We start from the raw sequence: 17,666 nt of genomic DNA on the forward strand, positions 1-17,666 counted from the left end.
ATATTCCTCAACTAGTTTGTGTTTACATAATTAATAATCTATAATGATTAATCGGGTTTGAATAAATAAACGTTGAAGTATACTACTCCTATAATAAGGGAATACGTATATAATATTTATTATCCAAATCAATAAAATATAGTTGAGGGAATATGCTCGTTGGGAAATTGTTTTAAAAGTTCGAGGTATTTTAATGTTTCGCAAATGGACGATGAGTCCCTTTAAAACGTACTATTATGGACTTATACCCGTCCTATAATATCTCCGGAATAATTTCCGGGTTTTATCTTAAATCCCGACCGACCCTCGGTCTTATATAATATGTCACGTTTAAAGCGAAATAACATTTCATGATATATACTTATCGTACAACATCGCTACATAATACGAAAATTCAACAACTACGTATCATGGCAAACATGATATTTAAGCGATGATAGTAAAACAATCCTTTCACAACACAACAGTAAAAATGGAGTTGGGTTTGTAAACTTTCCTGGGTATCTCGAGGTGGAGGATGCTCTAGGTTCCGCTCGGAAATCTATAACCATAAACATATTTCATTTCGTTAGGTTCCGTCCTAATTTATGGTAACTCGCACTCATGTGCTACTCATTATACCCCTCTCAACTCATACTACCCTTAACATTTCTTTTAAGTCATAACCACTTTATGGTCACTTCATTTTCCTAAGTATCTTGAGTTCATTCTCATTATCGTTGTCGGCTCCGCTTAAAGATTCTTACGGTTTCTACTCGCGCGGTCTCGGCTCCGATATTTTTATTAAAATGAGAAATCATTATTTGTATTTGAAATTTTTATGACAGTTAGTAAACTCAATATGTTACTCTTTGTAAAAATTTCATGATTTATGAAAACTTTTAAGTCTATCCTTTATATTGGGAATCACTTTTGCTAAAACGACCATAACTTTTGATCCGTAAATCGGAATCAAGTGATTCAAGCGCCTAAACGATCCTTATAACATTGTATATCCTAAACGAAGGTTATTTTCCAAGAATCTACAGTTTACAACTTCGGGACTTTCTGCAGAAACTTAAAGTTACGGTTTGTTGGTTTTAACGAAGTTACGTTTACGATCGGGGTTTCGTTTACGCCTTAACTATCAACACAACCACCAACAATCATCATATCATCATCAACACACAAACTCCTCTCAAGAACATCATGTTCTTGAGGCAACAACAACCAACCTTAAATCTACTTAACTTAATCATCAAGATTTCATCAATAACACTTAGTAAGCTAGGTTTACTAACACCTACCAAATGGATCTTAAAAATGAACCTTAAATAAAGTTAGGCAAAAGATTTTTACCTTTCTTGAAAGCTTGAGATGTGTTCTTGAGGATGGTGGAGGCTTGGAAGTGCTTGGTATGATTTTTAGAACCTAAAACCACCATTGAAATCAAGAAACCAAAGAGAGGTTACTATTCACACTATTCACTAGTGAGTTTCTTGAATTTATTCCACCCATCAAACCTTGATAAAAAGAGATGAAAGGTTTTTATTACCTTAGTTTAGTTGCTAGGAGGCTTGGAAATTAATTGGGTGATTTTACAAGAACTAGAGCTTGGAGTTTTGAATTTCTATTTCCCTTTTTTTCTTCAAATTGCCTGAATGGAAGCTTTGTGGGGGGGGTATTTATACTACTTGGTTGCTTCTCTTGGATGATTTCTAGGTTGCTTCTTGGAAGGTGACTTGATATCTTTGCAACTTGATTTTATTCTTCCTAGGATAGCATTCTAGGTTTATTCTTTGTTGCCAAATCCATGAACATATCTTTGTAGCTTGCTAGCATACAAGCTAAACTACAAGGTTAGCTCTTTAGCACACTATTTGCTAGCTAGCTTGGTCATCCTATGGTTAGCTCACTATTTGATGAAGTAACCATGGTTACTTCCTTACCATGATTTAGTTAGTGCGTTACGTTTAATTAATCGTTTACGCATTCGCTCGGTTACTTAAACGTTCTCCGTAATACTTACTCGTAAGTGGTTCGTAATGAAATTCCTTTCGTATTTATTCCTTATATTTTTATTTATCCTGCTTGAATATAAATCTGTAGGATTTTAGTCTTGTAATTATATTGTGATTCCCGTAATCCTCGATAAGTCATAATTACGGTCGTTTTTCAAAGTTCGTTTTCTTCGAAAACTAATAGCGTTTACATACATTCATTTGGTACGTATAGTCCACTACTACATATTTGGACTTACATAGCATTTCTTTTTGCACCAGTGCTATGCAAGTACATGTGTCTTATATAGCACTTCTTATTATGCTATGCAACCACCGGAACTTAAATACCATTTTTAAAAATGCTATGTAAGGAAGTGATACATAAGTGCTAACACTTCAATAACACTTGTATAAGTACTATGCAAGCATTATCTTTATTTTACTACTTCAACAGCTGTTTACTGGATAAAGAAATTAATTTTTTTTCTGATTTCATTTTCATCAACAATAATTTCATAATTTAATAAAAAATAATATTTTTTTATAAAGATTCAATATGAAAGATAAATGCTCAAATAAAAAATGAAAGTACTAGCCTGAAAGCAATTTAGAAATTACTGCAACATAGCTGATAATAAATCATTCCTTACATTGCATCCTTGTGCATACTAGTCTAAAATTTCTCATAATTATGAAAGAATGGAAAAGAATAAAATTATTGCTCTGCTGGCAACATCATGTCTATAAAGTTATCTATCATGAGAGTACACCAGGCGCCCTTCAACAACACTGCATTTTTAACCCATCATCTTTATCCTACAAAATAACAATTGTTCACATCATTACAGATGAATCAATTGACTCACAGAAGTTACTAAATAAAGTATATATACATATGATATATCTATGTACCTTTATTAAGGGGGTTGCGCGTGTGTGCTTTAAAGCCTTGCAGAGGTGAAGTGCAGTAGCAAAGCCAGCCCAATCGGAGCCAACAACAAATTTTGGCTTCTTCGTTGATCATATTAGCCATATTACCATTATTGTTGGTAACAAATACATTGCTTTCATCACATACTATATTATCCAGTACAGCCATGCGAAAAGAAAACCGCGAAAATGGTTCTAACCCTTCTTTGCTGGCTATGGTTTCCTTCGAATGAAAATTTGGAAAGAGTACCTTCAGGGGAGCCAATGTCTCTTCTCCTCGATATAATTCGCCTAAAGCCACATACAAATGAACATCTTTACTGTAACTCAGTGCTGTCAACATTAGACCTACTTCTTCAGGAGTAAGTGGGCATTTCCCTTTACTTCTTGACATATCTGGGTCGCTCATCTGTAAATCAAAGAAGAGATTATTATCCGATTATCATGAACCATTTAGCCTACTTAAAATAGACTTGTGGGAAACCTTAAGAGTTTTAGGTTATACTAATCAAACAAAATCTGGAAACCTTATGTGCAGTGTTTTCCACCTTCTACGTAATTTGCCCAATTCATTTTTCTCCTTTTCTCCTCCACCATAGTAGCAACCTGAGAATGCAAGCATATCAGGTTCAAACTTGATACACGAAACATACTATTGCATGAATATATCAAAATGATCAATGTAGTTGTGTTTCCATCCACAAAAGTCATTCCAATTTACTCTTTGATTTAGTCAGTCAAACTAATTTATTAAGAATCTGAAGTCTTTTCTTTACAGTTTGCCTATTAAGTTAATATTAGCAACAACTCCTCTAGAGAAGTAACATCAGCTACGATGACATGTGATAATCTTATCATTAAAATCCAGCTCAAAAACATATATAAACATGAACAATGAAATGCCAGCATCAATGCACAATCCAGATCAAGGCACAACCATCATTAACTTGTACCAATAGTGCACGGTTCGTGTTAGTCCATTACAGGGCCACCCAAATTTCTGGACAGGTTACTTAGGTTCTAGCAAAGTCTAAAACAGTATATAAAGTCCAATACACCCTTTACCATTCTATTCAAACACATATACAAATGCACATTTTAGCCATGGATCAAGTTTCAATTATTTATTTATCTGCAGATCATGCATTTATGTGACAATCTTATCGTTAAAATCCAGCTCAAAAACATATATAAACATGAACAATGAAATGCCAGCATAAATACATCATACAAATTTTACAATGCACAATCCAGATCAAGGCACAACCATCATTAACTTGTACCAATAGTGCACGGTTCTTGTTAGTACATTACAGGGCCACCCAAATTTCTGGACAGGTTACTTAGGTTCTAGCAAAGTCTAAAACAGTATATAAAGTCCAATACACCCTTTACCATTCTATTTAAACACATATACAAATGCACATTTTAGCCATGGATCAAGTTTCAATTATTTATTTATCTGCAGATCATGCATTTATGTGTTCAGATTAGCTAGAATAGGCAACGACCAACATTCTGAAGTACATGTAGAACCTCTATAATTAAGATAGTTAAGTGGAACTTAAAATTTATTATACAGATCAGAAATTTGATAGATACTTGGAAGAGGGAAGATTGTCAATAAATTAAACGTCAGAAAGGGTGTGTTTGACTATATGATCAACCCTAGGAAGCTGGGATTCATGTGTCAAATACTCGGACACTCCAATCCACGTACTAAGTACAGAGATACTTGCACAATCATGAATCAAATAATTTTTTCAAATGTCCTCGAAATTGGTCTGAAGTAGCTATTACACAGAACCGAAGTATTGACATTAATTATCCTAAAGCAAATTGTTTTAAAGTACCTAAGATAGATTAAAGATGCAAGAAGGAGCACAATCTACATGACACATTATTGCATCAATTTAAATGATGAAGCTTTACCCCAGTTCTTTGTTGGTTTAAACCACCACTGGTTGCAATGCACAAGTACCGATTCTCCTGTGTGATTTCTTCAGCTTCTGTTAATTGAATAGCAGAAACAACTTAAACTTAATTAACAATCACGAAATCGAAAATGTATGTGTTAGGTGTATGTATGTGTGGCGAGTATAAACTTACTTGCAAAGTCATTGCTGGCCTTGCAGCATCCATAAAAGTATTTGGACCACGATCTCGAAATATCACCTTTATCAGTTATTGCATTGCCAACATAATCCTTAAAAACATTAATAAAAAAAGATACAATCAAACCTCATTTCACGACATTTGAAATTTATAGAGTGAAAGGACTACAAAAAAATAATTGTATCAAAATATATCCTCAGTAACAATAACTTGGCACAGGGTCTCATTCATAACTTACACTTATTAGTAAGAATTCCTAAATTGGTATTTTAATTAGTTTGGATGACAGAAACGTACACACCATTCTGATAAAGGATGTTTACCATTCCATGTCCTTGTCAGTGCTCCTTGAATTCACTATTCGGAATAACATTGACATGCTTCATTTCTTACCTGCAATCACAGGCATAACAGATGTGCAGTGATTAAATATCACTAACAAAAATCCCTCAGATTTATAAATTTTAATAACAATATATGCATCATTAACCCCTGACTTTCTTTTTTTTCTAAATATATACATTCTCTAAATATAATATAGCCTTTGTTTGTTCCAACTGAAATATAAAAATATAAAAAAATCAGGCATTTCCCTCAATTCTAAGTTCGTATAAAAACTAAGTTATATCTAACAAAGAAGAAATATTTATTACACTGGATGGAAATCTAAGCTCCTTGCAGAATAATGATGACCATTAGCACTATTAGGCTTCACCGTAGATGCCAGCGCTACTATAAAGATAAATGAAATGATGTCATGGAATAATAAAAGAGAGAAAATGCTATCAAGGTGAAATATGAAAATGTAAAACTTAGGTATGACACTGTAGTAAACTTAAATGAACATGAAAATGTACAAGCCTTTGTCAAAGCGACAAATATATCTCAATTGGTATATATAGACTATAGCATGTATTACTATGATTTTCAGAATTATAAAAACATACCTTTACCAATATCGGTTGTCCATGCTTTAAACTACTACTACTGTGTACTTACATCGTGTTTAGAGCTTTCGAGAGTATCTTGTTCTCTGATAGAGACTACAAGGCTACCAAAATCGCACCAGCTTTCAACTTCCCAGTATTTAAGCTACAAATATAAACTAGACTATACTTTGAAATTCAAAAAAAAATGATCTTTGAGATTTCTTAGTGGGGTTCCCAAACTGGAAAGAATTATGGTAAACACATATTATACTTATATAAATGATGAGTACAACTTGCTATTTTTGTGACAGGACTGGAAAATCAGAGAAGATCTTCACTTAAATTATAGGTAAATTTTAGAGGGTGTTTTTTTATCAGAAGGTCCTCCCCTCTTCAAGTATTACTCAACCACACCTTTGCCACCCTCTTGGGGCGTCAAATTTCCAAAATCTTAAAATACAAGACTTCTGATCATTTCTTTGCAGAAACGATTACCCTCTCTTGTGCTTTTTTTAAAACTCTAAAGAAGATAGAGAAAGGACCGACACCAATAACATCTATAGATTATCAATCAAACTCAATATTAACCAAATAAATTTACTAAAATTTTGAAACTTATATTCTGATTTTTCCAAAGAAGATAAGAAAAACTAAGGTGACTGACCACATTGATCAAGACCGGACCAAATTTAGAATATCTCTCAATTGCAAACTCTTACAAAGTAAATAAGTCGTTATGGTAAATATAAATTATACTTATGTGTGAAACCTCTATTTTTCAATCATATCTTTTCACATCTAGAAATATTGATGTGAATAGCATAACTAATTCCAAGTATCATGGAATCCAGGAAGACACAGTGACTATAATCAGAAAAATGGTCAGGATTAGCTCTCTGTTATGGGATAAGATCAATTCTATAAATATAAGGATGTGCATATTATCGCAACTGAGATAATATAGTTATGCCAGGTATATAAGTTGGGTTGCTCATATCAGCATCAAGCACCTTCATTTGGTCTAATTATGAAAAACTAAATTAAACACAAAAGATAAACCTCTAACTAAGTATGCCTGATTGAGTACTAAAACAGGGAAAACAAGTGTAGAATAACCCCTAATTAAAACCTCTAAAATTAAAAATCCATCAAGTTAAAAAAAACCTAATCAAAAACCATAAATTAGAAAACCCATAATTTGAATACTCACGAATTGATATGAATGTGATACGAAGGCAGGATACTCACAAATCGTATAAAATTAACATGATGGTCAGTATTGGCTCTATGAAATTCGTTTGATTAATTTGTTCGAATCAAAGGCAGAGCTATTGATAAAGACCCAGACACCATACCTCAGAGAAGATCCAGAAAAAACTTTCCGATGGAGGTTCAAAGTGCTTGCTCATTTGCCCAGACTGGTTCTATAAATTGCCTCGATCAGTGCGGTGACGGACGGATGCATTTTGTCGCAGAAATAAATTACTCCTATGATAACTTACAATATGTTTACTTAAATAGCTCTTCTATAACCGTTAACTAGGTATTTAAAAATAAAATTAATTTACTTAGAATACACTATCATATATAACACTTGCCCAAACGCTATACAACTTAAAACTTACATAGCACTTGCCAAATAAACGCTATGTTATTATTAATTTTTAATTTATATATATTTTTAATTTTACTTGGTATGACCTTGCATAGCATTTTTTTGAAAAATGTTATGTAAGTTGCTTTCTTGCATAGCACATAAAAAAAGAGTTATTCAAGTAGTGTATACTAAGTTCAAATTTGTAGTAGTGGTCGTAATATCAATTCCGAAACTCATTTTCTCATGCCCTATATAGTGTGGGCTCAAAAGTTTTTCCCGTCTGTCAGTGTTACTATTCATTAAACGTTTTACAAGATCTCAAAAATTCGAGTTATTACACATTCGATTTGCGCATCGTGATTTTACAACCAATCCATCCCTAATATAACTTCGAACTCCCCTAACTTAAAAGGTATTAAGTCAGCCGAAAAGTCGACTCCTAACTTAAAAGGTATTAAGTCAGCCGAAAAGTGTCGACCTTCTATAACCAACTCGCAATTGGGACAAATTCTATTGGCAATAACTCTTTTTTGATTTGCTACTTCTATAATCAAATTGGGTTCAAGAGGGTACGCAATGCACTTTAATCTATCAATAACACTTTCAGCAATAAAAGATCTAGTAGCTCCAGAATCGATTAACACTTTGACTTCTACTAAGTTTATAAAAAGTGTACTTGCTACCACGTCCATATTCTGCACTGCATCTTTCATAGTCATGTTGAATGTTCTTGCCCTTGGCTGAGCTGATGTGCTGCTAAGGGTGGTGGTCCAGCAATCCTAAGCATACTTTCCTTCTGAAAAGGCTCCTTACAGTTCCTTTCCATATGACCCACCTTTCCATACTTGAAACATATCATCTATGGTTTTCATGTACCGCTTGGGCATTCCGTTGAGTAGTGTCCTATCTGATTGCACTTAAAAAAGGTCACATTCAGCTAATTGCACCTCCCCGGATGTCGCTTTCCATAATTCTTGCACTCCTGAATCTCGGGTCTATTGTCCTTTACTGGTTATCCCATCTTCTGGAAACGATTCTTATGATTTCCGTTCCCGGGCTTAAACTTCTGAAACTTCTGGTTCTGATTTCCGGCATTCTTCCCAAACTTAGAACTTTCGTGGTCATGTTCACATTCCTCAAACTTCCTCTTCTTTCCTTCACTTTCCCTCTTAGTTGCTTCTCTTTCTCCTTCTATAATCATCGATTTCTGAACTAACGCGACATAATTCCTTATTTCAAGAAGAGCCACCTGACTTCAAATCCCTGGTTTCAATCCTTACTGGAATCTTTTGGCTTTCTTTGCTTCGGTATTCACATACTCGGGCGCAAATCTTGCCACTTCCGAAAACTTCACTTCATATTCTGCCACTGTCATGTCTTCTTGTCTAAGATTCAGAAACCTCATTTCCAACTGGTCTTGCATATAACTTGGAAAATACTTCCCTAAAAACATCTCTGTAAACTTCTCCCAGGTTATAAATTTTCCTTCAAGCAACACCTTAAAGGATTCCCACCAATAACTAGCCTCATCCTTAAGATAATAACTCGCGTACTGCGCCTTCTTGTCATTCTTAACTTCTGCTAACTCAAAATCCTTCTCTATTTCTCTCAACCAAGACTGAGCTTTAATCGGATCTGGAATCCTACAAACTCTGTGGGATGTACAGACTGAAATTGCTTGAAATTACCAACTTTAGGGGCTGAGGGCTGTTGTAAAAGTTTAAAGAGTCGGTTCATCATATGAGTATCTTGGTTTTGTTCTTAATTTTGGGTTTGAGTTTCTTCTTCTTGGCAATTTGGTGAAGTGGCCATTTCTTACAAACCTGATTGAGGAATTATTTAGCAATACGATAGCATGACATACATATCAATAGAAACTTTTTAGAAATAGCTTTGCGGGTTTTAAGTTTTACCCAATTGTGCATGCAATCCTATTACTACATAATTCGCTCATCAGTTAGGGTTCTCAAATGATATAATGTATGTTTTCACAGGATGTTAAGTACGGTTGCTTGGAAACATGGTATGCAGAATAGTTTATGATAATTCCAAGGTCCACAATATAAAACAAGATGCATGATTTATTTAACGATTCAAGGGACATAGATAAAAGGTTCAAGTACAACAAGTGCTGATATAAGGTATAATAAAACAGGGTTAAACAGAGGAAAAACTGGAAAATATCCCCCTATCTACCCCTAACTTCTACCTAACTGCTACTACTGCAATCAACACTAGTTCTGAAATACAATACAACATGAAAAGAAAAGGGATCCCGGCATCTGACCAAGTATCCCAAAGCTTACCAGCGCTGAAAAGAAACCATAACAACCACGGGCTCCACCAAATGTCCCGTCTGAAGTCACAACCTCACTAACTATCAAAAATCTCCCTTAATACTGTCAGAATCCATCGAATGATCTTATGCACCCTCCGGGCCTCAGCATCAGCATCACTGGAAGATGGTCCCTCATCCAATCTCCTCCAGAAAACCTGCTCCACAATCTGAATACGAACTCTCCACTCATCCTCTAGTACCGACGTCTGCTTCCTAGACTCACAAGCTAGTCTATCCACCAAAGCTCCCAACTCAGGAATACGGGAGTAAACAAAATCTCGATCCTGGGCCAACTTGCCACCAACACTAACAGGCACAAGCACAGGCATAACATACTCTCGCTTATGGGCTGGGGTCTCTGGATCTGGTCTCAGGGGATGAACATGTATAGGAGCCTCACTCCTCTCAGATGGGTCCTCCTCAGGGTCTGAACTAACATACAAGGTCTCCACTGAAGGGGGTGGAATAGAGTCCACTGGGGAACCAGGAAAACTATGCTTAGAGTCTGAATCGCTATCACTACTAAGGTCCTGAGATAAAATAAAAACAACATCCAAGATATAGCATTAGGTTTAAATGAGACTTCAAATGACTCCACACCATAACTCTAATTGCTACCTTGACCTAATCACTTTACTTAGACTGTCAGGAATATGTTATGCATTTGATAATAACCTAAACAAAACAGTAACTAGATTTTAGTTAAATGATTTTGTAGCTTTCAACGGATGATCATTTCAACATCCATTGAAAGAGTAGCTTATGTAATAATAAGATTAGTAGCACATTTCTGCATACTTAAATGACTTAGTGAACTAGATGTTGTAGAATGTTTAAGTCATGTTGACTACTAGATTGATATGTAAGATAGGATGATTAATTGTAAATATTAGATTCCTTGTAATCTTGTATAAATGAAATAGAGTTAACTGCCAAGAAGACAGTCTCAATAGATGATTCACAAAGCTTCAGCGGATGATCAACTTAAGTCTCGACGGATGATCAAATAGAGTTTCAACGGATGGTCAATCTGAGTTTCAACGGATGATCAATCTGATTTTCAACGGATGATCAAATTCAAAAGAATAGTTGATAGTGACTTGACAGTCACATGCATTGATTGTATGCAAATGGAGTGTGGTAGCCTAATTCAAATTTTAGAGAACAAAGAAGCATTTCCATTTCCATGCTAAACTGAAGATATTCAAAGATGCTGGAAAGAGAAGTGTAGAAACATGAAATTAGACTAGAAATAGTTTATCTTATTTACTTTTCTTTTTATCATGTAACTTGGTGATATATAAACCAAGAGTAGCAAGTTTAATAACATCCAAGTAAGTAAGCAATTACCAGAGGAATAGATAAGGCAAAATCTGTAAAGAATTTCTCTGTTCTTATTGTTCAACTTGTAAGCAGCTGTGTACACTTTGTAACACATAGTTCTCTACTTAATATATATCTCTAGTGCAAAATTTCAATCTACTAGAAAGTTTTTAAATACTTGTATTTAAATACTTTATGTTTCGATTTTTATTTGACTTTCATTTCGCACTATTGCAAAATCAAACATAGTTATTTATTTGTAGAATAACTGTTCTTGAAATCTAAAAGGAAGCCAGAATTCCATTCAACCCCCCTTCTCTGTAATTCTTGTTTAGATTGTTTGGGAATAACATTTGGTATCAGAGCAAGCTCTTGAAGAACAAAGAGTTTAAAGATCACAACAACTAACAAGATGAGCAGAAAAGATGTTGGAGTAAAGATTTCATTTCTGGACAAAGACAATTATTGCCATTGGAAGGTAAAGATGCACCTGCATCTCCCATCTCAAGATGAAGCATATGTGGACTACATTGAGAAAGGTTCACATGTCCCTATGAGAGCTGCTACAGGAAATGAAGCATCTATCCCAAAGCCTAGAGCAGAATGGTCTGATCCTGATAATAAACAAGTTCATAACGATAAAAACGCCATGAACATTTTGTTTAATGGTGTTGATGGTGACATGTTTGACAACATCATAAACTGCAAAACTGCTAAGGATATCTGGGACACAATTCAAGTTATATGTGATGGAACTGAGCAGGTAAGGGAGAATAAATGCAACTCTTGATTCAGCAATATGAGCATTTTCATAGTGAAGAAAGTGAGTCATTGACTGACATTTTCAGTAGATTTCAAAAACTACTGAATGCTCTAAAACTGCATGGAAGGGTCTATTAAACAAAAGACTCAAACCTCAAATTCCTTAGATCTCTGCCAAAGGAATGGAAGCCTATGATAGTATCATTGCGAAATTCTCAAGATTATAAGGAGTTCACCTTGGATAGACTGTATGGGATTCTAAAGACCTATGATCTTGAAATAGTGCAAGATGAGAAGCTGGAGAAAGGAAGAAAGAAGGGAGGATCAATTGCATTAGTTGTTGAGCAAGAAAAGGAGAAGGAGATAAAGGTTGAAGCTGTTGAATCTGCACCAAACCATAGAGTTTGTGAAGGCAAGGGAAAAAGGGCTAGTAGCTGAACATGAAGACAATCTTAGTCAAGATGTCATGGATGACATAGATGAGTATCTTTCTTTTCTATCCAGGAGATTTGTCAAGCTCAAATTCAAGAAGAATTTTGGAGCTGCCAAGTGAAACAGAAACATGGTTGATAAGTTTAAATTCAAATGTTTCAAGTGTGGCTTGACAAGTCATTTTGCTAGTGAATGCGAAAAGTCTGATTCTGGTAAAAAGGAGTTTAAGTCTGTTGATTACAAACAAAAATACTTTGAGTTGCTCAAACAAAATGAAAGGGCTTTCATCATACAAGAAAATGATTGGGCTGTAGATGGATTAGATGAGGATGAAGATACAAGCTATGTCAATCTAGAACTTATGGACGAATCAGATGAAACAGAGGTCAGTTCATCAAGAAATCAGGTAATTACCACTAACCTTGCACATTTATCTAAAGTTGGGTGTAATGATGCCATAAATGACATGTCTACTGAATTATATCATCTGCGTGTTACACTCAAGTCTCTCACTAAAGAAAACACCAAACTTAAAGAGAACAATTTATTTTTAAGTGAAAGAAATACTGTGTTAGAAACTCAATTTGTTGAGTTTGAAAAATTGAAGATAGAATGCAAGATTGCTAAAGATGAACTAACTGAATCCTTAAAGAAAGAGGAGATTTTAAGAAAGCAGCTTGAATGAGAACATGAAGTAATCGAGGCATGGAAATCATCTAGAGATGTTCATGGTCAGATTACTAAAGTCCAAGGTATAGAATCTTTCTATGATGAAGCCTGAAAAAAGAGCAAGGAGAAACTAGATTCCAATTTAGTAAGAGGACTTTCAACGGATGTTGATTTGATGGATGATGAATGTTATCCGTCGAAAGACCAAAAGGATTATCCATCGAAAGACAAGGAATCACATCCGTTGAGTGAAAGAGAGCTAGTTAGCAAAGCAAAACTAGCTAAACTAAATGAGAAATATGGATCAGTTTCTAAGAACTTTGTTTCAGGAGAAACAAGTCAAGTGAACAAAAACAAGAGAGTCAATATAGGACATCTGTCTATCAAGCAATTGAGTGAAAGACAGGAGAAAATTGAAGTGAGAACATAATCTAAAAGGAAAAACAATAGGAACGGGAAAGTAGAAATTAACAAACATAACAACTACACACCTGATAAATATGCACCATGAAAAACCTGTGTTAAGTGTGGTAGTGTTAATCATTTGTCTATTAATTGCAACTTGCTATGCCTGCTCCCATGTCTGCACCTCCTTCATTCCCCAGTATGCCTACCATGACTGTGAATGTTATGCCTGCACATAATTTGAATGCACAGTTTGCTAATATGCCATTTGCTCAAAATCCTTACTATACTGCATTTAGTATGTCACGAATGCCATTTAGATGCCATATTGGAATAACATGTTTGCACATAATATGCCTTTCTATGTTAATCAGTCTGTGCATGATAATTCTGCAATGATGAATGGTTTTAAGGGTTCTACTCAATTGGCTAAGGATGAATCTCAAATGCTTAAGTCAAATAAGGACAAGCCTAAGAAATCTAAGAAAAAGGCTAACAAAACAAGACCCAAGGAAACTTGGGTACCAAAATCAACTTGATTTGATTTTTTTGTGTGCAGGGAAACAGAAAGAATCTTTGGTATTTGGATAGTGGGTGCTCAAGGCACATGACTGGAGATTCTACCCTGTTCACTGAGTTCAAATAGAGAGCTGGCCCAAGTATTACTTTTGGAGATGACAGCAAGGGTTTTACTATGGGATATGGCTTGATTTCAAAAGACAATGCCATTATTGAGGAAGTTTCCCTGATGGATGGACTCAAGCATAATTTGTTGAGTATCAGCGAACTTTATGACAAGGGCAACTCAGTAACTTTCAATTTTGAAGCCTGTGTTGTGACCAACAAGAGAAACAATAAAGTGGTTCTCACTGGAGTGAGAAAAGGAAATGTGTACTTAGCAGATTTAAACTCATCAAATGCAGAATCTGTCATTTGTCTATTTAGCAAGGCAAGTCAAGATGAAAGTTGGCTATGGCACAAGAAACTGTCCCACCTTAACTTCAAGACTATGAATGAGCTAGTCAGGGAAGATTTGGTAAGAGGTATTCCTCAAGTGGAATTCTCAAAGGATGGACTGTCTGATGCATGTTAGAAAGGAAAGCAGATCAAGGCATCATTCAGAAAGAAGATTGATTCAATAATTGAAGAACCTTTGCAACTACTGTACATGAACTTATTTGGACCAGTCAATGTATTGTCCATCTCAAGGAAAATATATTGTCTAGTAATTGTGGATGATTTCTCAAAGTTCTCTTGGACATATGTTCTAAAATCCAAAGATGAAGCTAGTGAAATCATCATCAATCACAGAAGACAAGTCAACAATCATCCTAACTTCAAAGTAAGAAGAATCGGGAGTGACAATGGAACCGAGTTCAAAAATTCAGTGATTAGGTCATTCTGTGAAGAGAAAGGGATCATGCATGAATTTTCAACAACAAGAACTCCACAACAAAATGGAGTGGTGGAGAGAAAGAACAGATCTATTATTGAAGTTGCAAGAACAATGCTTGAAGAATCAAAGTTACCAACATACTTTTGGATAGAGGCTGTAAATACTCCATACTAATCATAAGGGACCTTGGATAATTACCTTGTAATTTAACAAAGCTTGGATCTTGATTTTTGGAAATTTTCTTCTTGAAAAATGAAGAAGGCCGAGAGCTTCTTCTTCTTGGGAGGGTTTTACTTTGCTAAATGAGTTTGTGTGGAAAATGGAAGTGAATGGGATATTTGGGTGATAAATGGGTTGATTAAAGTGAGTGAAGTGTGACTAAGTATGACATCACCTTGGTGACTTCATCATTTACCACTTGTCATCACTTGGTGGTGGAAGCATCTTTTTATGCTAATCCTTGCTTAAATGCTTGATTATTATCCTTAATCCTTACACTAATCTCTCTTGCATTATTTGTCGTTTAATTGTTTTACGACTCGTTTATCGCTCGTTCTTGTTAATCGTTTGAGGGATCATATTCGGGATCTTATTACTTGGGTTCCTTTAACCTTTCTCATTATATTATATTCCTTTTATGATCCTCTCTTATAATCCTTGAATTTAAATCATTTTAATCATGTTACCTTATACTCAATTCTTTCGGTATCAGGTGGATTTTCGGGAAAAATGAAAGTGTTCGAATTTGGATTCTGATGATCTTTACATACACTTATATACCATATGGAGTACTAATAAGATCTTAGAATATCAATAAAAGAACTCCTACATAGTGTGGCATGAAAAGTTTTCTTAATCAGCATAATCAGCAAAATCACTATTCATAAGGGTTACAAAAAGTCCAATTTTTTTTTGGGGTTATTACAGTCTCCCCTCCTTAAAAAGATTCTGTCCCGCAATCAGATAGAAAACAAATGGGTGTACTTTTCTAGCATTGCGCTCTCTAGTTCCCAAGTTGACTCCTCCACATTATGATTCTGCCGTAGCACTCTGACTAGCTTGATCACTTTGTTCCGAAGCACCTGCTCCTTTTTATCCATAATCTTCACGGGCTTCTCCACGTAAGTCAGGTGTGGTTGCATGTCCACCTGCTCGTATTCCACTATGTGCTTGGCATCCTGATGATACCTCCTTAGCATTGACATATGGAACACATTATGAACTTGTTGTAGGTACGGGGGTAAGGCTAGCTCGTAAGCTAACTTCCCAATCCCTCTTAGTATCTCAAAAGGTCCAATGTATCTTGGGCTTAGTTTTCCTTTCTTACCAAACCTCATTAATCCTTTCCAAGGGGATACCTTTAGCAGTACTAAGTCCCCTACTTCATACTCCTTGTCCTTTCGGGCTAGGTCTGCATACTTCTTTTGTCGCTCTTCGGCTGCTACAAGCCGTCCTATGATGAGATCCACTATGTCTTTGGTCCTTTGGACCACTTCGGGTCCGAACATATTTCGCTCTCCCACTTCATCCCAGTATAAGGGAGATCGACACCTTCTTCCGTACAGGGCCTCGTAAGGCGGCATTCCGATGCTGGCATGAAAGCTATTATTATAAGAAAACTCGATCAATGGCAAGTGATCATCCCAACTTCCTTTAAAGTCTATTGCACAAACTCTCAATATATCCTCTAGTGTCTGGATGGTCCTTTCACTTTGCCCGTCCGTTTGGGGATGGTAAGTGGTACTCATGTTTAATTTGGTTCCCGCACATTCTTGAAAGCTTCTCCAAAATCTGGAGTTGAATCTGGGGTCTCGGTCTGAGACAATGGATGCTGAGACTCCATGTCGCGTCACTATTTCCTTAAGGTAAATGTCCACCAATCTATCGACTGTGTATCTCTCATTAATAGGAATGAAGTGAGCTAACTTTGTCAGTCGGTCTATAATTACCCATATGGCATCATGATTGGCTTTCGTCCTTGGTAAGCATACAACAAAATCCATAGCTATCTGTTCCCATTTCCATTCGGGAATCTCCAGGGGTCGCAAAAGTCCACTGGGTCTCTGGTGCTCTACCTTTACTCTTTGGCAAGTCAAACATTTGCTTACCCATTCTGCTACGTTCCTCTTCAGGTTGGGCCACCAGTAATAGTCCTTCAAATCCCTATACATCTTGGTGCTCCCTGGGTGAATGGAATACCTTGAACTATGGCTTTCATCCAAAATCTCGTCTTTAAGCTCTTGAACATTCGGAACCCAAATCCTGTAGGAATACCTCATTACCCCCTTATCATCTCTCTCAGTATGGATCTCTTCTCCATTCATTGACTCTCTGCCTTCATTCATTACTTTTTCTTGGCACAATCTAATCTTTTCCAATACATCTGGCTGCATCGAGATCTCAAACAGCTTTTCAGTTCCAGTTCCGGTTACCTTTACTTCTATCTCCATTTTCTCGAAATCCCTTATCAATTCCTTCGAAGTCATTATCATTTTGAGTCTTTCCTTCCTACTAAGGGCGTCAGCCACCACATTGGCTTTCCCTGGATGATAGAGAATCTCATAATCATAGTCCTTGATTAGTTCTAACCATCTTCTCTGACGCATGTTGAGCTCTTTTTGCATGTATATATACTTGAGGCTCTTATGGTCTGTGAAAATCTTGCACTTCTCTCCATACAAGTAGTGCCTCCAAATTTTTAAGGCAAATACTATTGCCGCGAGCTCAAGGTCATGAGTAGGATATCTAATCTCTTATTCCTTCAGTTGTCTCGACGTATATGCAATCA

At 35.8% G+C, this 17,666-nt stretch overlaps 1 protein-coding gene and 1 pseudogene across 4 annotated transcripts; both read right to left on the reverse strand.

Moving 5' to 3' along the window:
* Window positions 1-2,574: 2,574 nt before the first annotated feature.
* Window positions 2,575-7,479, reverse strand: LOC141724775 (O-fucosyltransferase 6-like). Of its 4 annotated transcripts, XR_012576897.1 has the most exons (8): window positions 7,312-7,471; window positions 5,681-5,759; window positions 5,351-5,420; window positions 5,022-5,118; window positions 4,845-4,921; window positions 3,440-3,518; window positions 2,895-3,321; window positions 2,575-2,798 (listed from the first exon to the last, which is right to left on the reverse strand). XR_012576897.1 is itself a non-coding variant. In XM_074527035.1 (7 exons), exons 2-6 carry the CDS (start codon window positions 5,329-5,331, stop codon window positions 3,293-3,295), a joined length of 264 nt encoding a protein of 87 aa, XP_074383136.1. In that variant the 5' UTR covers window positions 5,332-5,420; window positions 5,681-7,479; the 3' UTR covers window positions 2,575-2,798; window positions 2,895-3,292. The 4 variants fall into 4 exon arrangements, 3 of the variants coding, with proteins under 3 accessions (XP_074383136.1, XP_074383135.1, XP_074383137.1); XM_074527035.1 differs by having other exon boundaries at window positions 3,461-3,518; window positions 5,329-5,420; window positions 5,681-7,479; XM_074527034.1 differs by having other exon boundaries at window positions 3,461-3,518; window positions 5,681-7,475.
* Window positions 7,480-8,829: 1,350 nt separating this feature from the next.
* Window positions 8,830-17,666, reverse strand: part of LOC141660652 (zinc protease PQQL-like) — a 31,730-nt pseudogene continuing 22,893 nt past the window's right edge.

Source organism: Apium graveolens, chromosome 5 (genome assembly GCF_009905375.1).
Source record: "Apium graveolens cultivar Ventura chromosome 5, ASM990537v1, whole genome shotgun sequence".
In the NCBI taxonomy this organism is placed as follows: domain Eukaryota; kingdom Viridiplantae; phylum Streptophyta; class Magnoliopsida; order Apiales; family Apiaceae; genus Apium; species Apium graveolens.

Coding starts and splice junctions, on each gene's coding strand:
- LOC141724775 (XM_074527035.1), bottom strand. Junction 4,922..5,021: donor GGCCAGCAATGACTTTGCAA/GTAAGTTTATAC, acceptor TTCAATTAACAG/AAGCTGAAGAAATCACACAG. Junction 3,519..4,844: donor TAAACCAACAAAGAACTGGG/GTAAAGCTTCAT, acceptor TTGCATTCTCAG/GTTGCTACTATGGTGGAGGA.